A 21,672-nucleotide genomic window follows, 5' to 3' on the forward strand; every position below is an offset into this window, starting at 1 on the left:
TGGAGAGTTCACTAAAAGAGTTCAAAAGGGGCCTGGATATATTTCTGTAGTGTAATAATTTGTGGTGAGCGAAGCAAGCTTCGGATGCTACATCTGGAGCTGCTTCGCTAAAAAATTGGCTATAAAACTTGTGGTAAGATGAGCAGAAAAGTGTATGGTAAAGTACTGGACGGGGTGTATATCCCACCCATCATCCTCAACTGGGTGAGGTAAATAAAATCCAGAAGGTTAAAATGGTCTCAGCAATGTGTAGGTTGCTGAGACAGTTTTGTTAAGTTTATAACCTGGATTTTATTGGACTGGGAGAAGGTAGGCTTGGTAGAGGGACCTCCCCAGTCCACCACATTTCAGGACAGGTTTTCCCCTAGCCTGAGGGATCCCCAGCTAAAACCAGCTGGGATCGTCAAGGGGAAATAAAGCACAGTCCAGGCTGTCAGTCTAGAGAGAGTGATGCCTGGAGAAAGTCTGGGAAGCTGGCTGCCCTGCTGGCTAGAGAAGCCGAATTCTCTGTGTGACCTGTGTTCAATAGGTGAGTTAGGAACTTCACTGTATTAGCCAGAGCCCTGACGGGCAGGTGTTTATTTTGGTTTGGTTTATGTTTTGTGGTGCTGGGCCTTCACCTTACCCAGTGAATTATAACTGGGGTTGCCTGTATTGCCGGAGTGTGATAAATAAAGCAACATTTGGACTTTAACCCTGTGGTCTGCAAGAGAATCTGTCATCGCCGCCCTGCCTGAGAGTGTAACCCCTTATATACTGTACGGAGATTCATCTCCATACAGTATTAGAATGTAAGGGTTCCAATGAGCCGAAGAAAGTTATTCACGAAGTCGTGCAAGACTTTGTTGAATAACTTCAATATTTGATTATTACAGTGAAAAAACACTTCAAAACTTGGAACTGAACTCGGCTTCGGCTCCGAGTTGTACCTTGGCACCGAAGTTGAGTTTGGTTACAAGGTTTTTCACTGTAATTGTTCTGCCCAGCAGGGCTAGAAAATTATCTCAGTTCATTTGCCAGAGTTTAAGAATCATTTCAGATCAAGTCTATTTCTTCTCTAATTCATTCTGCTGCAATTTCTGGAGTTATTAGTTAGTTAACAGCAACATCTAGTGGTGGTAAAAATGTATTGCACCTTTTTTTCTTGTTAATAAAGATTACTGCTTTGTGGGAGGTGCTAGGCATTGTGGGTAGTGCAAGGCATTTTGGGAAGGAGAAGCCAGTCTCCAGTCTAAATACAGACTACAGGACATCAGCAGAGCTGTTCCATGCAGTTCTCCTTCGTAAACTCCACCATCTTTGCACAAGTATATCTGGTTAGTGACATCTACCTTTGTTTCAGGGACAGTATGTTATGCAGAGCTGTTCAAGTAGTTGTCGCGTCACTCAGGGAGTTATTTATGTTAGCTAGCCATGCAATCTATGTATAGGTAGCCATTTTGGACATATGCTCAGTGTTTTGCAAACGTTATAACACATGCTGTTCTATGCTTTCTGCTTATGCCTTATACTTATACGAGCCATTTGTAGTCTTGTAGTTTTACCAATTCACAATCCTATTGACCGTTGACCAATAAGGCCCAGATTATTGGAATTTGCCCTAAAGAAACAGTTTTCGGTTGCAGGACAGTATATGTCACAGAAACACAGAATATGGACACTATATTAGGCCCAGAAATTTGGAATTTGCCCTAAAGAAAGAGTTTTCGGATGCAGGACAGTATATGTCACAGGAACACACAGAATATGGACACTAGATTAGGCTAAGATTATTGGAATTTGCCCAAAAGAAACAGTTTTCGGATGCAGGGCAGTATATGTCACAAACACACATAATATGGACACTATATTAGACCCAGATTAATGGAATTTGCCCTAAAGAAACAGTTTTTGGATGCAGGGCAGTATATGTCACAGAAAAACACAGAATATGGACACTATATTAGGCCCAGATTAATGGAATTTGCCCTAAAGAAACAGTTTTTGGATGCAGGACAGTATATGTCACAGAAACACATAGACTATGGACATTATATTAGGCCCAGATTATTGGAATTTGCCCAAAAGAAAGAGTTTTCGGATGCAGGGCAGTATATGTCACAGAAACACACAGAATATGGACACTATATTAGGCCCAGATTAATGGAATTTGCTCTAAAGAAACTGTTTTTGAATGCAGGACAGTATATGTCACAGAAACACACATAATATGGCCACTAGATTAGGCTCAGATTAATGGAATTTGCCTTAAAGAAACTGTTTTCAGATGCAGGACAGTATTGTCATTGCCAGTTCTGTGAGAAGATCTGGCAGACGTTCTTCTCTACCTCTTGCATGAGGTTCTTTGTTTTGGTTTCACTTTGTCATCTCCTTTCCTTCTCCCAGGTGTCATCTATTTAGACTAATTCTCTCCCTTTACATTCCCTCCTATACTGCCTCACTTTGCGGTTTATACTACTTCCTGGATGAGGTGTTCACTGCTAGAGGCTGCTGCTGCTGTTTGCTAAGATAAGTCTTTTTCTTTATTTGTGTTTCCTTGCTGGCTTGATTCTAGGTGACCCTGACTCTGTCCATATTAAGTGCAGGAAGCCGGTGGTCTTGTCCCCTCACTATTATAGGTTCTTCAGGTGTCACACAGTCTTAGGTACATGGGCATGCAATCGTCTACCATTCAGACCCTTGCATGGGCATAGCAGTCAGGGAGAACTCTTAGGATTTTATAGGGCTCACCCATATGCTCCTTAGTTTGGGATCAAGCCAGTCGGTCGTTTATTTATAAGTTCCAGCTATCTGCAACATCATCCGTGACATTATAAACCGCCATAACCGTCTTAAGCATGGATCCGGTATCAGCCTTGATTGACCGCATGCAAGGTCTTTCGCTGGAGGTAGCAGATCTCCGTAAGACTGTGTCTCAGTTTCAGGTGACCGGTTCTGCTGGCGTTCATGGAGTTTGTTCCGAGCCTAAGATCTCGCTTCCGGATACGTTCTCCGGGGGTAGTGAGAATTTTGTTCGCTTTAGAGAGGCTTGCAAACTCCATTTTCGCCTACTTCCCCATTCCTCTGGTGATGAGGAGCAGAGGGGGGGGATCATCATCTTGCTGCTCAGGGATAACGCTCAGTCTTGGGCCTTTTCGCTGCCGGTGGTGGCACGGCCCCTCCGATCAGTGGATGAATTTTTTGTAGCCCTGGGGCAGATATATGATGATCCGGATCGTATTGCTCTGGCTCAATCTAAACTGTGTCTTTTATGCCAGGGTAAACAGTCCGCAGAGATATATTGTTCTGAATTTCGGAGATGGGCAGCTGATACTGGTTGGAATGATGCTGCACTCCGAAGTCAATTTTGCCATGGTCTTTCGGAAAAATTGAAAGATGCATTTGCTTTTCATGAGAGACCAGCCTCATTAGAGTCTGACATGTCTCTAGCTGTTCGTATTGACAGGCATCTTAGAGAGAGAGAGGAGACTACACCTTCCTGTCATATTCAGCCCAAGGACAAAGGGGTTGTCTCAATCAGTGTGCAGGGGTCTCAGTCTCTCTCAGTCCCCTCTGAGGAGGAGGCCATGCAGCTGGGTTTGCTTGCCTCTGATAGTAGAAGATTCAGCTCTCAGAGCAGGGTTTGTTTCTGTTGTGGGGGTATAAATCATTTGGCTAATGTTTGCACCTCTAGGAGATTCATAGAGTTTTCTAAGGGTAATAAAAGAAAAACAAAAAGAAAAAAACCCTCTAAAAACTTTCCATTTGCTACTATTGGCAAGGTTGATGTGGAAATTGAAGGTTTGCCGTTTGCTTGTAGTTCCCGTTTTCTCCTACCTGCCAGGGTGGCGCTAGACAGCAAGAACATTGTTTGTGATATTTTTGTAGATAGTGGAGCAGCTGTCAATCTCATTGATAATCAATTTGCAATAATGCATGGTTTCCAGGTATGCACTTTGGAAAAGGATATACCTGTTTTTGCTATCGATTCCGCTCCACTTTCTCAAAGGTCGTTAAAGGGCATAGTTCACAATATCCGTTTGACTGTGACTGACGCTCATGTTGAGGATATGTCGTATTTCGTCCTAAGCGGATTGCCTACTCCTCTAGTGTTGGGGCTACCCTGGCTCACTAAACATAACCCCACTATTGATTGGCAAGCAAGGCAAATAAATGGTTGGAGTGAGTTTTGCAGAGATTTGCCTCACGGCGTCTCTTTCAGAGGTTTCTACTAAGACTGTACCATCTTTTCTCTCTGAATTTTCGGATGTGTTTTCCGAGAGTGGCGTCCAGGAGTTGCCCCCTCACCGGGAGTACGACTGCCCTATCAATCTCATCCCAGGCGCCAAGCTGCCAAAATCACATTTATACAATCTCTCCGAACCTGAAAGAGTCGCTATGCATACTTATATCTCTGAGAGCCTGAGAAAGGGACACATCCGACCCTCGAAGTCACCTGTTGCCGCAGTTTTTTTTTTTTTTTGTTAAGAAAAAAGATGGTTCTTTAAGACCTTGTCTGGATTTCAGGGAGCTGAACTGTATCACAATTCGTGACCCATATCCGCTTCCTCTGATCCCAGACCTGTTTAACCAGATTGCTGGGGCTAAAGTTTTTTCTAAGTTGGATTTAAGAGGGACATACAACCTAGTCAGGGTCAGGGAAGGGGGCGAATGGAAGACGGCCTTCAATACCCCTGAGGGTCATTTTGAGAATTTGGTTATGCCCTTTGGTTTGATGAATGCTCCGGCCGTCTTCCAACATTTTGTGAACAGCATTTTTTATGATTTAATGGGGAAATTTGTACTGGTGTATCTAGATGACATTTTGATTTTTTATCCTGAATTCAAGATTTATCGGGAACACCTACGTCAGGTCTTGCTGATTCTGTGGGATAATAAATTGTACGCTAAACTGGAAAAATGTGTGTTTGCGGTTCCGGAGATTCAATTTCTTGGTTTTCTTCTCTCCGCTTCTGGTTTTTGCATGGACCATGAGAAGGTCCACGCTGTGCTTGATTGGGAGCTTCCTTAGAATCAGAAGGTGCTGATGCAGTTTTTGGGTTTTGCCAATTATTACAGAAAATTCATTTTGAATTATTCCTCTGTTGTTAAGCCACTCACTGATATGACTAAAAAGGGGACATATTTTTTCCTCGTGGTCGGTAGATGCGCTTAAAGCCTTTTCTAGTATCAAAGAAAGTTTTGCTTCCGCTCCCATTTTGGTACAACTTGATGTCTCTCTACCTTTTATTGTTGAGGTGGATGCTTTTGAGGTGGGTGTGGGTGCAGTCTTATCTCAGGGTCCCTCTCCTGCCAAATGGCGACAGTGTGCCTTTTTCTCAAGGAAACTCTCCTCTGCAGAGAGAAATGACGATGTGGGAGATAGGGAGTTGTTGGCCATCAAATTAGCTTTTGAGGAATGGCTTAGAGGGAGCCAGACCCCCTATTACCGTGTTTACAGACCATAAGAATCTGGCCTACTTGGAATCGGCCAAGCGTCTGAACCCGAGACAGGCCAGATGGTCTTTTTAAGGTTTAATTTTGTTGTCACGTTCCGCCCTGGGGTTAAAAATGTGAAGGCGGATGCCCTGTCACGTTGTTTTCCGGGAGGGGGGAACTTTGAAGACCCGGGTCCCATTTTGGCTGAAGGGGTGGTCGTCTCTGCTCTTTATCCTGATTTGGAGGCAGAGGTTCAGGCAGGCCAGGCAGAGGCTCCTGATCTTTGTCCTCCTGGGAGGTTGTTTGTGCCTCTCGCTTTACGACACAAGGTTTTTAAGGAGCACCACAATACTGTCCTTGCTGGGGACCCGGGGAGTAGAGCCACAGTTGATATCATTGCTCGGAGATTCTGGTGGCCGGCTCTTCGTAAGACGGTTGAGGGTTTTGTGGCAGCTTGCGAGACCTGCGCTCGTGCCATCACGGCCATCGGGTTCTCTCCTCCCGTTACCCATTCCTTCCCGTCCTTGGATGCATCTGTCCATGGACTCTATTACGGACCTGCCTTGTTTTTCGGGGAACACTGTGATTCTGGTGGTAGTGGACCGTTTTATCAAAATGGCGCATTTCATTCCCTTTCCTGGGTTACCCAATGCTAAGACGTTGGCGCAAGCGTTTGTTGATCATATTGTTAAATTGCATGGCATTCCTTCAGACATCTTTTCTGATAGGGGCACGCAATTTGTTTCCAGATTCTGGAAGGCCTTCTGTTCTCGCTCAGGGATTCGGTTGTCGTTCTCTTCTGCTTTTCACCTGCAGTCGAATGGTCAGACCGAACGCATCAATCAGAATCTGGAGACATATCTGCGCTGTTTTGTGGCGGAGAATCAGGAGGATTGGTGTTCGTTTTTATCCCTTGCTGAGTTTGCTTTAAATAACCGTCGCCAGGAGTCCTCTGATAAGTCACCATTTTTTGGTGCATATGGGTTTCATCCGCATAAATAGTCAGTAAAATGACAAATAAAAAAATAAACCATAACATATCACCTCTTTAAAAGAAAAACATCTAAAAATCAGAAAAAAAAGTCCCCCTGAGTAAAAATGAGCTCCTATACATACATGTATATACAGATATGAATATACATACACACCACGAGGACAAAACAGTAATTTTTTAAAAATTTAGAGATCTTAGGAATAAGATAAGATGCCCAATCAATAGACCCAATAGACCCAATCAATAAAAGTACATCATAATTTAGGCACCATCTATAAGTAGAGAAGTGTTAAATATCAAGGAGGCCCTGCCAGAAGTGAAATGAAGCTCCGGATTGAAGGACGGAATATATATATACAAACAAATGAATATGTCATGAGAGAAGGGCACCACCAGTAAATAACATCTTAACTGAGATCCATTTAGAAATAGGAGATAAGCTAGAGAAAGGACCTCAACCGCTAAAATAAAATTATGTAATAGTGTGGACGTTAATGTATAGCTATAGATACTTGTTGAATAGATATGGAAATAAGTACCAAGTGAGAATAACGAAGGACCACAAAAATGATGAAAGGTGAGGGGAATCCAGCAAAGAGTCCGCGCCTGCACTAATGAAGGCCCCGATACTAAGTATACACGCATGTACGAGGTGTGAACAAGTAATACCGCGATAGTATAGACGTGGACAAATCAATGTTAAAGTCCGTGCGCATGCGCGAACCTGATAGTAAAATGGAATAACTGAAAGTCCTTGCGCATGCGCGAACATAATAAAAACCTCGCGATAATGCAGTGGAGAATGGGCAAATTCGGGCGCATGCGCGAACGATCCCAAGGATGCGTCGCACAACCGTGAGTCATCAGCGCATGACGGACTGGGGCCAATCAAGAATTAGAGGGTGTGAACAAATGAAACAAACTGATATGATGTATCAGTAAATGATTGGAGTTTAAGAACATGTGACCCGAAACGAACTTTCAAAGGATGGACTCCGCCCCCAACACTCACACCTGCATTATCCCCTGAAGACGCTGGTTACACAGCGAAACATGTCGGGATGCAGGGTGTGTGAGTGCTAGGTTTTAGACGTGCGGTGCGGTGTGGACTAAACTCAAATACATGAGCAAACAGAGTAACTATCACAGTAGCAGCGAACCATAGGGACAAAAGCTCAAATATATGAGCAGCCAACAATAATTATTATAGAAGGCAGTGGCTACAAGGGGATATAGGCTATGGAGAGAGATGGATAGGAGGTGAGAGGAGTGCACCAACAGAATAAGCAGCAGCAGCCACCATTAGGGAATAATTTCAACACAGATCCTAATACACTAGGGGCACGATATTAAACAGAAGATTGTGACGCTCCTCTCCTCTCCCCTTCTCTTTCTATCCCCTAACCTCTCCTCTCCCCCCTCTCCCCTTCTCTTTCTATCCGTCTCTCCACCTTCAGGGGATATGTATAGGAGGGATCTAAATAAGAAGTCCCGTACATTAATAAGGTAGCAGCAACTGCGATATATGACTATAATTATAAAAAATACATAATACAATAAGCAAAGAATTTAGAGCAAGCCCACACCACTGAGAGTTTTAAAATATGTCTCTAGTATAGCAATAGGATTAAATAAGACCAAAAGGTTAATGTATATTTAAATAACAGAATAAAAGTGAAGTTTTAAAAGAAAAAAACAGTACTTGATCCAAGAACGTAAATAGGTCCATTGAGACCACCAGTCAGAAATTGTAAAATTCTCTGAAGAGGGGTCTTCTGGTTTACCTGATGAGGAGAGATTTTCCTCGTCTTTGTCATTTATTTGGCAAAAGATTCAGGGTAATCTGAAGAGGATGAGTGAGAGATATAGGCGTGTGGCGGATAAGAGACGTGTGCCTGGTCCGGACCTGAATGTGGGTGATCTGGTGTGGTTGTCTACAAAGAATATCAAACTGAATGTTCCCTCCTGGAAGTTGGGTCCTAGGTTTATTGGGCCTTACAAGATCTTGTCCATCATCAATCCCGTTGCCTTCCATCTTGATCTTCCTCAGACTTGGAAGATCCATAATGTTTTTCACAGGTCCCTATTAAAACCTTATGTCCAACCCACTGTACCCTCCTCTTTGCCCCCTCCTCCGATTTTTGTTGATGACAATCTTGAATTTCAGGTCTCTAGGATTGTGTATTCTCGCATTATCCGCAGTTCTCTCCAGTACCTCGTTCATTGGGAGGGTTATGGTCCTGAGGAGAGAATGTGGGTCCCAGTGGCGGACATTAGGGCCACTCGTCTCATCAGGGCTTTCCATAGGTCTCATCCTGAGAAGGTGGGCTCTGAGTGTCCGGAGTCCACCCGTAGAGGGAGGGGTACTGTCACCGCCAGTTCTGTGAGAAGGTCTGGCAGACGTTCTTCTCTACCTCTTGCATGACGTTCTTTGTTTTGGTTTCACTTTGTCATCTCCTTTCCTTTTCCCAGGTGTCACCTATTTTGACTAATTGTCTCCCTTTATGTTCCCTCCCATACTGCCTCACTTTGCGGTTTATACTACTTCCTGGATGAGGTGTTCACTGCTGGAGGCTGCTGCTGCTGTTTGCTAAGTTTCCTTGCTGGCTTGATTCTAGGTGACCCTGACTCCGTCCGTATTAAGTGTAGGGAGCCGGTGGTCGTGTCCCCTCACTATTATAGGGTCTTCAGGTGTCACACAGTCTTAGGTATGTGGGCATGCAATCGTCTACCATTCAGACCTTTGCATGGGCATAGCAGTCAGGGAGAGCTCTTAGGGTTTTATAGAGCTCACTCATATGCTCCTTAGTTTGGGATCAAGCCAGTCGATCATTTATTTATGAGTTCCAGCTATCTGCAACATCATCCGTGACAAGTATATGTCAGATACACACAGAATATGGACACTATATTAGGCCCAGATTATTGGAATTTGCCCTAAATAAACTGTTTTCGGATGCAGGACAGTAAATTTCATAGAAACAAACAGAATATGGACACTATATTAGGCCCAGAATATTGGAATTTGCCCGAAAGAAACAGTTTTCGGATGCAGGACAGTATAAGTAATAGAAACCCACAGAATATGGACACTATATTAGTCCCGTATTAATAGAATTTGCCCTAAAGAAACAGTTTTTGGATGCATGACAGTATATGTCACAGAAACCCTCAGAATATGGACACTATATTATGCCCAGATTATTGGAATTTGCCCTAAAGAAACAGTTTTCAGATGCAATACAATATACAGTACAGACCAAAAGTTTGGACACACCTTCTCATTCAAAGAGTTTTCTTTATTTTCATGACTATGAAGTCATCAAAACTATGAATTAACACATGTGGAATTATATACATAACAAACAAGTGTGAAACAACTGAAAATATGTCATATTCTAGGTTCTTCAAAGTAGCCACCTTTTGCTTTGATTACTGCTTTGCACACTCTTGGCGTTCTCTTGATGAGCTTCAAGAGGTAGTCCCCTGAAATGGTCTTCCAACAGTCTTGAAGGAGTTCCCAGAGATGCTTAGCACTTGTTGGCCCTTTTGCCTTCACTCTGCTGTCCAGCTCACCCCAAACCATCTCGATTGGGTTCAGGTCCGGTGACTGTGGAGGCCAGGTCATCTGGCGCAGCACCCCATCACTCTCCTTCATGGTCAAATAGCCCTTACTTTCAAAGTTTTCCCAATTTTTCGGCTGACTGACTGACCTTCATTTCTTAAAGTAATGATGGCCACTCGTTTTTCTTTACTTAGCTGCTTTTTTCTTGCCATAATACAAATTCTAACAGTCTATTCAGTAGGACTATCAGCTGTGTATCCACCTGACTTCTCCTCAACGCCACTGATGGTCCCAACCCCATTTATAAGGCAAGGAATCCCACTTATTAAACCTGGCAAGGCACACCTGTGAAGTGAAAACCATTTCAGGGGTCTACCTCTTGAAGCTCATCAAGAGAATGCCAAGAGTGTGCAAAGCAGTAATCAAAGCAAAAGGTAGCTACTTTGAAGAACCTAGAATATGACATATTTTCAGTTGTTTCACACTTGTTTGTTATGTATATAATTCCACATGTGTTAATTCATAGTTTTGATGCCTTCAGTGTGAATCTACAATTTTCATAGTCATGAAAATAAAGAAAACTCTTTGAATGAGAACCTGTGTCCAAACTTTTGGTCTGTACTGTATGTCACAGAAAAACACAGAATATGGACACTATATTAGGCCCAAATTATTGGGATCTGCAGTACATACACTATTTTATGAATTAGTTTATATTTATATTTATATGTTTCCCTATATCTAGGCCTGACAACCACACAAGGTGTTGAAGCACAGATCACACAATTCACGGATTACACCTTTGACAGGAAAAATGTGGATAGATTATGGGAGTAAAAATAGTGTTTTCTGTATTATAATTTTTTCCCTAAATCTGGGCCTGACAACCACGCAAGGTATTGAAGAGCAGATCACACAATTCACAGATTACACCGTTGACAGCAAAAATTTGGATTATGGGAAAAAAATTCTTGTTTTCACTAATATTCTTCCTATCTCTGCCCCTGACACACAGAAGGTATTGCTGCACAGATGTCACAAGTCACTGCAGACACCTTCTATATAGCAAAAGAATAGCTTTTTCTCAAAGTATAAAAATAAATAATTTTGAGTACAACTTTGCACAATTAAATTGCTGCCACCACACACAATAGTCCTTAAAAAGACTTTTGGGTCTTTGAAACGTTATTCACTGGAATATATTGCGATCACAATCTCCCTACACTATCTGTCCCTTTCTTAAGTGCAGCTCTCCGTGACTCGCAATGAGCCGAACCCGCGTATATAGCACCCGATGACGTGTTCTAGTCAACCAATCACTGTAATGCCAGCAGCCAACATGGCTACTGGCATTACAGTGATGCCAGTACTTACCTGCATGTTTATTGGCCGCAAAACGTGCTGGGAGGAGACTCGAGCATGCCGCTCGAACACATATGGTACTTGGCCGAGTACTGCCATGTGCCAGGCATAGCGATGCTCGAGCCGAATAGGTATTCGGCCGAGTATGCTCGCTCATCACTCGTCAAAAGAAAAAGAGAGCGTCAAGAAGAAGAGAGAGCATGCCTGCAAGCATCGCTGGTAGAAGAGACTTAATGCCTGCAAGTGTCACTGAAAAAACTCACAGCAGAGAAAGCAGCAGCTGCAGTAGCCAAAGCAGAGTTCCTAGAAGCTTTGGAGTTGCCCAAATCCTAGAAACACAGCCAAGTACTTGGGCCAGACCTAGATGAACAAGATCCAGCACAGCACGTCTCAGAATATGTCCATTAGCATCCCAAGACAGATGACAACTACAAGCCAGTATATCAGCCAGCTTATACAGAGTGTCAAACCACAGTGCCTCCAGCAGGATGGTATACGACAAGACGATACTGACCACGACTACCACCCTGCAGAACAAAAGCTACAACCTTTGCTTTGACTTAAAGGACACCCTTCGCATCAGAACGGTATTATACAGACTGCCCTAAGCCAGAAACCCCTAAAAGGTAGGGTGATACACCGCACATGCAGCATAACAACAACACACCATGTAATATTGGCGCTAACCAAGCCACCATGGACTTTGCTAAGTTCTTTGCAAAACGGGAGCTGGTTACCAAAAGACTTATAAAGTTCACTGATTGCCCCGAGAACTACATGGCATGGCGAGCCTCCTTACGGAACTCCATAAGAGACTATGATCTTTCCTATAGTGAGGAGTTAGATCTCTTGGTAAAGTGACTTGGAAGTGAGTCTGCTGAACATGCCAAAAGAATCAGAAACATTAACATAAACTATCCGGGCAAAGGCCTAAAGATGGTGTGGGAAAGACTTGATGAGTGTTATGGGTCAATAGAAGCTATAGGAAAAAGCTTTATACAAGAGAATTGATAATTTCCCCAAAATAGTGGGTAGGGGTTACCAGAAGCTCAGGAAATCAGTGACTTGTTAACTCCTTAGTGACCACCCATACGCCTTTTTACGGCGGTCACTAAGGGGCCTTAGGCTGGGCCACTGCGTTTTTAAGGCGGCCCAGTATAAGCGCTGCATGGCTACCCCGTGCAGCGGGGAGCGTGGACCCAGCTCTCACATGAGAGCCGGGGCCCGGGTCTAACAGCCCGGACAGACAGGAGTGCCGATCCGGGCAGTTTAACCCTTTACATGCCGGGCGCAATGGCACCCACTGCACGTAAAGTGGTGATAGAGGGAGTGGACTCCCTCTGTCTCCCATCAGCACCCCGAAAATGCGATCGCGGGGTGCTGATGTGTTGGGAAGCTTACCTTGCTTCCGATCAGTGCCCCGAGCCTGTCTTCAGTTATCTCCAGCAGGCTGTGCCTCTCTGGCGCAGCCTGCTGTTCAATGTTTGAATAGCATTCCTATTTAAATGTAATGCATTATAGAGATAATGCATTACATTTTAAAAGCAATCAAAATACTGTATATTATAGTCCCCTTGTTGGGCTATTAAGTATTAAAAAAATAGAAAAAAAGCCATTTATTCAATAACAAAAATTTCATAAAATAAAAAAATATGCTTTTTTTCCATTGAAAATACGCATTGCCGCGTCCGTAACGACCCGGACTACATAAATATTACATAAATTATGCCCTATGGTGAACGCCGTAAAAATAAAATACAAAAAAAAGACAGAATTTCAAATTTATTCTTAGTTTCCACCGAAAAAATGTAATAACATGCGATCAAAAAGTGGCATTTACTCCAAAATGATACCAATGAAAAATACAAGTTGTCCCTCAAAAATCAAGCCCTCCCACAACTCCATAGAAAAAAAAAAAAAAAAGTTATGGGTCTTGTGAAGTGGCAATGCAAAATCATTTTTTTGGTTAATAAAAGGGGTTTTATTGCAAAAAAATTATATGTATTTAGTATCACTGTAATCATACTGACCCAGAGAATAAAGATATTATGTTATCTGTACCGAAAAATGAACGCCATAAAATTTATAATGTAAAAACGCAGTGGCAGTATTGTTATTTTTCCCCATCTCCCTCCCAGAAAGAGTTAATAAAAGTTTATCAGAAAGATATGTGTACCCCAAAATTTGTCGAGTAAAAAACAAGCCCTCATAAAGCTATATAGACGAAAAAATAAAAAAAGTTATAGCTCTTGGAACAAGACCATGAAAAAAGGAAGAAAAACGCTTGGTCATAAAGGCCCAAACAGGCTTGGTCACTAAGGGTTTAATAGAGGTACAGGTTGCTGAGGCAGAAGGAGATCTGCCAGGGCTAGCATTCCTGGACACCACCAGAGGTGTCAATCCGATTTTCCAAAAACTCTCTTATAATCTACAAGGGAAGTGGATCACGCATGGGCACGATTATAAACGGTATCATAATGTACCATGTCCCCCTTTCGTGGTGTTTGTAGACTTTGTCGCTGAACAGGCGAGGATTAGAAATGATCCCAGTTTTTACTTTACATTGTCATGTCCCACTACCCCTGGTGTCAAACCTCATAAAACTCCAGTGGCAGTCCACAAAACTAAAGTTGCCTCCACAGGCTCTCCTTACAGGCCATTGAAGTATTCTCAAGAAGAGAACAAACTCAAAGATCTTACCAAAGAATGCCCCTTGCACAAGAAACCACATCCTCTACTAAAATGCAGAGCCTTCAGGGAGAAGTCCTTAAAGGACCACAAAGAATTCCTCAAAGAAAACAACTTCTGCTTCAGGTGCTGCAATACAACTTCTCCAGGAACTGTAAGGTCAGTGTGACATGCACAGAATGCGGTAGCGCAGAACACAACATGGCTTTACACCCTGGACCACCCTATCAGGTATCACCTCAAGCAGAGGAGCATGACGGAAAGCAGATAGACACTGACATAGACACCGCAGTAGTCACTTATCAGTGTACAGAGATCTGTAAAAGACTTGCAGGAGGAAAGTCCTGCACAAAAGTCTGCCTTGTCAGAGTTTATCCAGTCGGCCACAGAGATAAGGCGATCAAGGTATACGCAATCTTAGATGATCAAATTAAAAGGTCTTTAGCTAAATCCACCTTCTTTGACACCTTCAACATCATAGGGCCCGATTATTCCTTCTCCTTAAGGACATGTGCAGGTACCGTTGAGACAGCGGGGAGGAAGGCAACTGGGTACAAAGTAGAGTCTATGGATGGTCAGACCTGCCTATCCCTGACAACCATACTGGAGTGCAATCACATACCTCACAACCAGAGATACCTACACCAGAGGTAGCAGCATACCACCCCCACCTGAGGAGTATAGCCCACTTGATACCGGATCTGGACCCAGAAGCCCAGATAGTCTTACTCCTTGGAATAGACATACAAGTTCATAAGGTTAGAGTACTAATTAGCGGTCCCAAAATGGTCCATACGCCCAGAGACTCGACCTAGGATGGGTCATCATAGGAGACGTCTGTCTAGGAGAAGCACACAAGCAGACCTCAGTCAACAATATGCTAACCAACACACTTGAAAATGGACATCCTTCCTTATTACAGCCATGTCACAGCAGTTTCCTGATAAAAGAATTGCCACACAGCGCTCCTGTGCCTTGTCTTTTCGCAGATACCTCCTGTGAAGACCATGCCTGTGATGGTGAGCAAGATCACTTAGGGTGCACAGTTTTCCACAGGACAAGAGAAGACAACAGGGTCGCAATGTCCATAGAAGACAGGCTGATCTTGGATATCATGGATAAAGGAATAGTAAAAGACAAGTGAAAAAGCTGGGTCACACCTTTACCGTTTAAACCCCGGAGACAATGTTTACTTAGCAACAAAGAACTTGTCTACAACCGATTTATCTCCCTCAAACACAAACTTCAGAGGACACCAGAGACGAAAGGACATTTCTTAAATAGTGTTATTTGAGCACCAAAAGCACCCGAGCACAATGGAAGTCAATGGGAGAATCCCCAGGCACCCCCTGCTCGGAAGAGAAGAGGGCGTCTGGTTCACAAAAAAAAGGTTAGAAATTGATGGAAACCCCATCAATATGGTTTGGAAAACAGCATTAAGAGGGTGGCTGGATGTGTCTTGGACTCCTATTATCTACAACATACAATATACAACCACACAAAGGCTATATGCCAAAAGACAGGTATGTGCAAGCCATCAATCTGTCGATGAGACAGATAACAGGCTTAGTCAGCATTCCTCACAATGGCAGCCTTGTGCACTATGAGACATTCCAAACCAGCTCTTATCCGACTGAGAACCAGTAATCCTCAAAGTTACTTCAGATCTGTTGGATGGCTTGGGTGCACCTGAGCACCTAGATGAATATCATTAGAGTGACAAAATGTTTTCTGATTGTCCTAACATAATATTCAATAACCTTTCTATACAGTTTTGCCATGTAAAAAATTATTTGCATAAACATGGGCATATGGGAAAGACATGCAAATGAGTAGAATCTGCCTTGTTTTTCAGCTGAAAAAACATTTGCATGGAAAATTTGTGATCTACACTACTCATGAACAGCCATCTATTGGTTTCATAGTCTTATGACAAGACTATTAGACTATGAGTCTTATGAAAAGACTAGTAGTGTAGCCTTTTGCATGGAAATTCGCTATAAAAATTTGCGATTAGAATATTCTCGATCTACACTACTCATGAACAGCGCCATCTATTGGATTCATAGTCTTGTCATAAGACTATGAAACCAATAGATGGCGCTGTTCATGAGTCATTACAAGCAGGGCAATAGTCCTCAGATACACCCTAGCTTATATTACCACAGATAAAGTGCTAAAAGATGTGTGAATGATAGCAGCAATCCAATATACAGCTCAGTGTTAGCGCAGACTACGATAGACTGAGTTCTACACGGTGCGTGGACTCTGTTGAGCAGTGTGCCCCACTTACTAGCGCCCCAACAAGATAAACAGTGCCAGCTATTGGTTTCAAGTCTTGTCATAAGACTATGAAACCAATAGATGGCACTGTTCATGAATAGTGTAGATCGAGATTTTTCCATGCAAATGGTTTTTCAGCTAAAAAACAAGGCAGATTCTGATCATTTGCATATTTTTCCCATATGCCTATGTTTATGCAAATGAGTTTTTACATGACAAAACTGTATAGAAAGGTTAATGAATATTATGTTAGGACAATCAGAAAACTTTTTGTCACCCAAATGATATTGATCTAGGTGCACAGGTCCACTCATGCCATCCAACAGATCTGAAGTAACTTTGAGGCTGGTTTGGAATGTCTTATAGTGCACAAGGCTGCCATTGTAAGATATGCTGACTCAGCCTGTCATCTGTCTCATGGATAGATGGCTTGCATATACCTGGCTTTTGGCATATAACCTTTGTGTGGTTGTCTATTGTATGTTGTAGATAATAGGAGTCCAAGATGCATCCAGCCATCCTCTTAGTGCTGTTTCCAAACCATTTTGATGGGGTTTCCATCAATTTATAGCCATTTTTTGTGAAGCAAAAACCCTCTTCTTTCGAGCAGGGGGTGCCTGGTTTGATGCTCGGGTCTCTCATTGACTTTCATTGTATTAAATTGTACTCTAGCACCCGCATTATTCGGATGAGCACTCCGATGTGCCGAGCATAGCGATGCTCGAGCCGAACAGCAGTTCGGCCGAGCATGCTCACTCAACACTATTCTTTACCTTCATGGAAAAAATATTCCAGAACAACCATGCAGAAATATCACCCGAGCTCCAAGACTCCGAGGAGGGAGCGGTATTTACCCATATTCGGCATGTATTATCCTAAAAAAGCATAACAGATGAGAGTAGTATTTGACTTAAGCGCCAGGTGCGAAGGTGTCTCGCTAAATTATGTCTTACTGTCTGGTCCAGACCTCAACAACAAACTTCTAGAGGTATTTCTACGCTTCCGCAGAGTCTGTAACATTTATGGCCGACATACAACAGATGTTCCACTGCTTCCTTGTCAAGGAAGAACACAGAAACTACTTGAGGTTATTCTGGTACCACAAAAATGACCCTAATGAAGACATTGTAGAGTACCGAATAAGAGTGCACATCTTTGGAAACAGTCCTTCTCTTGCAGTCGCTATCTACGGTCTCAGACATTTAGCCCGAGAGAGTGAAGCAAATTATGGGTCAGATGTCAGATCGTTTGTGGAAAACGATTTCTACGTGGACGACGGTTTGAAATCCACACCCACCAATGAGACTGCAATCAGTCTCTGAAAAAGGGCTCAAGAAATGCTCGCTCTATCCAACTTGAGGTTGCACAAAATCGCCTCCAACAGCCGTGAGTTAATGAAGGCCTTCTCAACCAAAAACCATTCAAGTGATCTAAAGGACTTGGATCTTAGCACTGACTCCCTTCCCATGCAGCGGAGCTTCGGTTTGCTCTGGGATTTAAAGGCAGACACGTTCACCTTCCAAATCAGCAAGGAAGGAAAGCCCTTTACACGCAGAGGAGTTCTGTCCACCATAAACATGTATATGATCTTATATGATTCTCTGGGATTCGTAGCGCCTGCTGCTATCCAAGGCAAAATTATGTTAAGGGACTTTACCACAAAGAAGTATGATTGGGATAATCTACTTCCCGTGGAGAAAAAGGACCTATGGACAGGTTGGAAGAAGTCTCTCAAAGCTTTGACCAGCCTTCATGTGTCACGACCCTATGCTTCCGTACCATCTACTGAAGTAAAGATGCAAAGACTATATATCTTCTGCGATGCTTCAGTCAGGGCAATTGCTGCCGTAGCATACCTACAGACCATTGAAGTCAAAGAACAATGCCATATAAGATTTGTCATGATCCGGACCAAACTGGCGCCACTCCGCGAACACACAATACCCATACTGGAACTCTGCGCTGCTGTGCATGCAGTGGAGTTGGCTGAACTCATAATTTCAGGAATGAACATGGAAATCAAAGAATTTGAGTTTTATACAGACAGCAAGGTAGTCCTAGGATATATCTGCAACAAAACCAGACGTTTTTACGTCTACATCTGCAATCAGGTGCTAAGGATCAGGAAATCCACTTGTTCTAAATAGTGGCACTATGTACCTACACAGCATAATCCAGCGGACCACGCGACTAGATCCGTCATATCAAGCCACCTTAAGGACACAACATGGTTTATGGGTTCTGCATTCCTGTATCATTCAACGTCTTGCAACATCAGATCTGACACATTCGAATTGGTAGACCCAGATACAGATGAAGAAATCCGACCTGAAATATCTGCTCTATGCACAGTGACTTCAAACCACCAACGCAAATCCTATTGTTTCAACAGGTTCTCCATTAGAGATGTCCCGAACTATTCGCCGGCGAATAGTTCCCGGCGAACATAGCTTGTTCGCGTTCGCCGCGGCGGGCGAACATATGCGATGTTCGGTCCGCCCCCTATACGTCATCATTGAGCAAACTTTGACCCTGTACCTCACAGTCAGCAGACACATTCCAGCCAATCAGCATACCCTCCCTCTCAGACCCTCCCACCTCCTATCAAATAGCAAGGACAGCATCCATTTTAGGGACAGCATCCATCTTAGATTCATTCTGAAGCTGCAGTGTCACAAATTTGACTAAGTTGTAATCGCAATGCGATTAATACGGGTTATATTAATTGCATTGCGAATTCAACTTAGAGCTGGGTTCCTAATGGTTGTTGTATTGCTAGAATATAACGAAGATTGAGAATATAGTGCTATATCCGTTATATTCGTCAATTCTAGCAATACAACCATTAGGAACTCAGATCTAAGTTGTAATCGCAATGCGATTAATGCAGGTTATATTAATCGCATTGCAAATTCAACTTAGAGCTGGGTTCCTAATGGTTACAGTGGCGTTGCTATGGCTGGTGTCACCCCTGCCCACGCCCCCTTCCCCGCGAAGCCATAACAAAGAGATAAAGAGAGACAAAAAGAAGTCACCAAGTCAGCTCCAATCAGATATCTGCATAGACCCAGAGTCTTGGTCTATGTGCAGATATCTGATTGGAGCTGACTTCTTATTTTCTCTTTTGCACATAAACGTTTAAACTATATTCCTTAGTAAAAATAACCAGTCCACACCATGTGGGTCTATATTTATGAGGGCCCCCCTGAGCAAAGATTAGTAAATGTGGCCGGGTGGCCCCAGCCCACAGTTCAACCCAACCCCTTATGTCTCCTGGACTGGGGCCGTCTCTATAATAATCCACCAGTAATTTATGAATGGGGTTAGGTTATTAACTTATTATTATTGGGGTATTATTAAAATAATTTGGTCTATAGAGTCAGAGCCGCTCTACCTACCTCCTCCTCCCGGCACCAGAGGCTCCTGCAGGGCAGCTGCCGCAGCGCCCCACCACTCACCAGGCTGCAGTAAGTCACACCCCCGTCCCCCTTTACCACTTGACGGCGCGACCAATACAACCATTAGGAACTCAGACCTAAGTTGTAATCGAAATGCGATTAATACAGGTTATATTAATCGCATTGCGAATTCAACTTAGATCTGAGTTCCTAATGGTTGTATTGCTAAAATATAACGAAGATTGAGAATATAGTGCTATAATCGTTATATTCGGAATCATCAATTCTAGCAATACAACCATTATGAACTCAGATCTAAGTTGTAATCGCAATGCGATTAATACAGGTTATATTAATCGCAGTGAGAATTCAACTTAGAGCTGGGTTCCTAATGGTTGTATTGCTAGGATATAACAAAGATTGAGAATATAGTGCTATATTCGTTATATTCGTCAATTCTAGCAATACAACCATTAGGATCTAAGTTGTAATCGCAATGCGATTAATGCAGGTTATATTAATCGCATTGCGAATTCAATTTACCACACTCTGCGTCAACTACGTAATTTTCCATGGGAGTTTTGCCATGGATCCCCCTCCGGCATGCCACAGTCCAGGTGTTAGTCCCCTTGAAACAACTTTTCCATCACTATTGTGGCCAGAAAGAGTCCCTGTGGGTTTTAAAATTCGCCTGTCTATTGAAGTCTATGGCGGTTCGCCCGGTTCGCCCGTTCGTGGACATTTGCGGAAATTTGGGTTCTCCGTTCGCGAACGGAAAATTTTATGTTCGCGACATCTCTATTCTCCATTTCGATGTTGCTCTTTTGTGCTATGGCCTGTGTAGTTCATACAGCTCAGACATTAGCTGTGAGCCAGAAGCCCTGCAAAGGTTGACATCACTGCAAACACGCCTTTACCGCTCCTAATCTGAAAAGGTCCAAGAACATAATAATTCCCACGATACAACGTGAATGTCATGCAAAGGAAATAGACTACCTCAGCAAAAGTCAAACAGTCTCCAAAGATAGCGGTTTGAAAAATGGGTTGCTAAGAGAGAAATACCCAGTAGTGGTGCCAGACGGGGAGTGTTCTGCCCAGCAGGGCTAGAAAATGATCTCAGTTCATTTGCCAGAGTATAAGAATCATTTCAGATCAAATCTATTTCTTCTCTAATTCATTCTGCTGCAATTTCTGTATTTCTGTAGTTATTAGTTAGGTAACAGCAACATCTAGCGGTGGTAAAAATGTATTGCACCTTGTTTTCTTTTTAATAAAGATTACTGCTTTGTGGGAGGTGCTAGGCATTGTAGGTAGTGCAAGGCATTCTGGGAAGGAGAAGCCAGTCTCCAGTCTACATACAGATCACACAAAAATGTAAGATAGGACAGCACCACTTACTTGGATACACTCAAGCAACTATGCGGCGGTGCTCGTGGCGTCAGGTCTCGGCCTCAGAGACCCCCAATAGACCATCAAAAAATAAGGAAGGTCACGGCACTCCAGAAGCAAATTCAATGTGTTTTAATCCACCAGATATTCAGCAGCAACGTTTCGACATCCGTCTTCATCAAGCTTGATAAAGACGGATGTCGAAACGTTGCTGCTGAATATCTGGTGGATTAAAACACATTGAATTTGCTTCTGGAGTGCCGTGACCTTCCTTATTTTTTGACAGTCTACATACAGACTACAGGACATCAGCAGAGCTGTACCATGCATTTCTCCTTCTTAAACTCCACCATCTTTGTGCAAGTATATCTGGTGAGTAATATCTACATTTGTTTCAGGGACAGTATGTTATGCTGAGTTCTTCAAGTATTTGAACAGAGAAAGACCATAAATGATTTCTTGATAATATGTGTTGGGTAGCATGGTGGCTCAGTGGTTAGCACTGGTGCCTTGCAGCGCTGGGGTTCTAAGTTCAAATCCGATCAAGGAAAACTTCTGCATGGAGTTTGTATGTT

General features: G+C 43.0%; 1 protein-coding gene across 1 annotated transcript in view; it reads right to left on the reverse strand.

Moving 5' to 3' along the window:
* LOC120989707 (olfactory receptor 11A1-like) overlaps positions 1-11,357 on the reverse strand; it is a 34,440-nt gene extending 23,083 nt beyond the window's left edge. Inside the window, exon 1 of the mRNA XM_040417974.1 lies at positions 11,352-11,357. Coding sequence (XP_040273908.1) covers positions 11,352-11,357 — 6 coding nt within the window. The remainder of the gene's footprint in view (positions 1-11,351) is intronic.
* Positions 11,358-21,672: the final 10,315 nt, after the last annotated feature.

The sequence above is a fragment of the Bufo bufo genome, chromosome 1 (assembly GCF_905171765.1).
Source record: "Bufo bufo chromosome 1, aBufBuf1.1, whole genome shotgun sequence".
Lineage (NCBI taxonomy): Eukaryota > Metazoa > Chordata > Amphibia > Anura > Bufonidae > Bufo > Bufo bufo.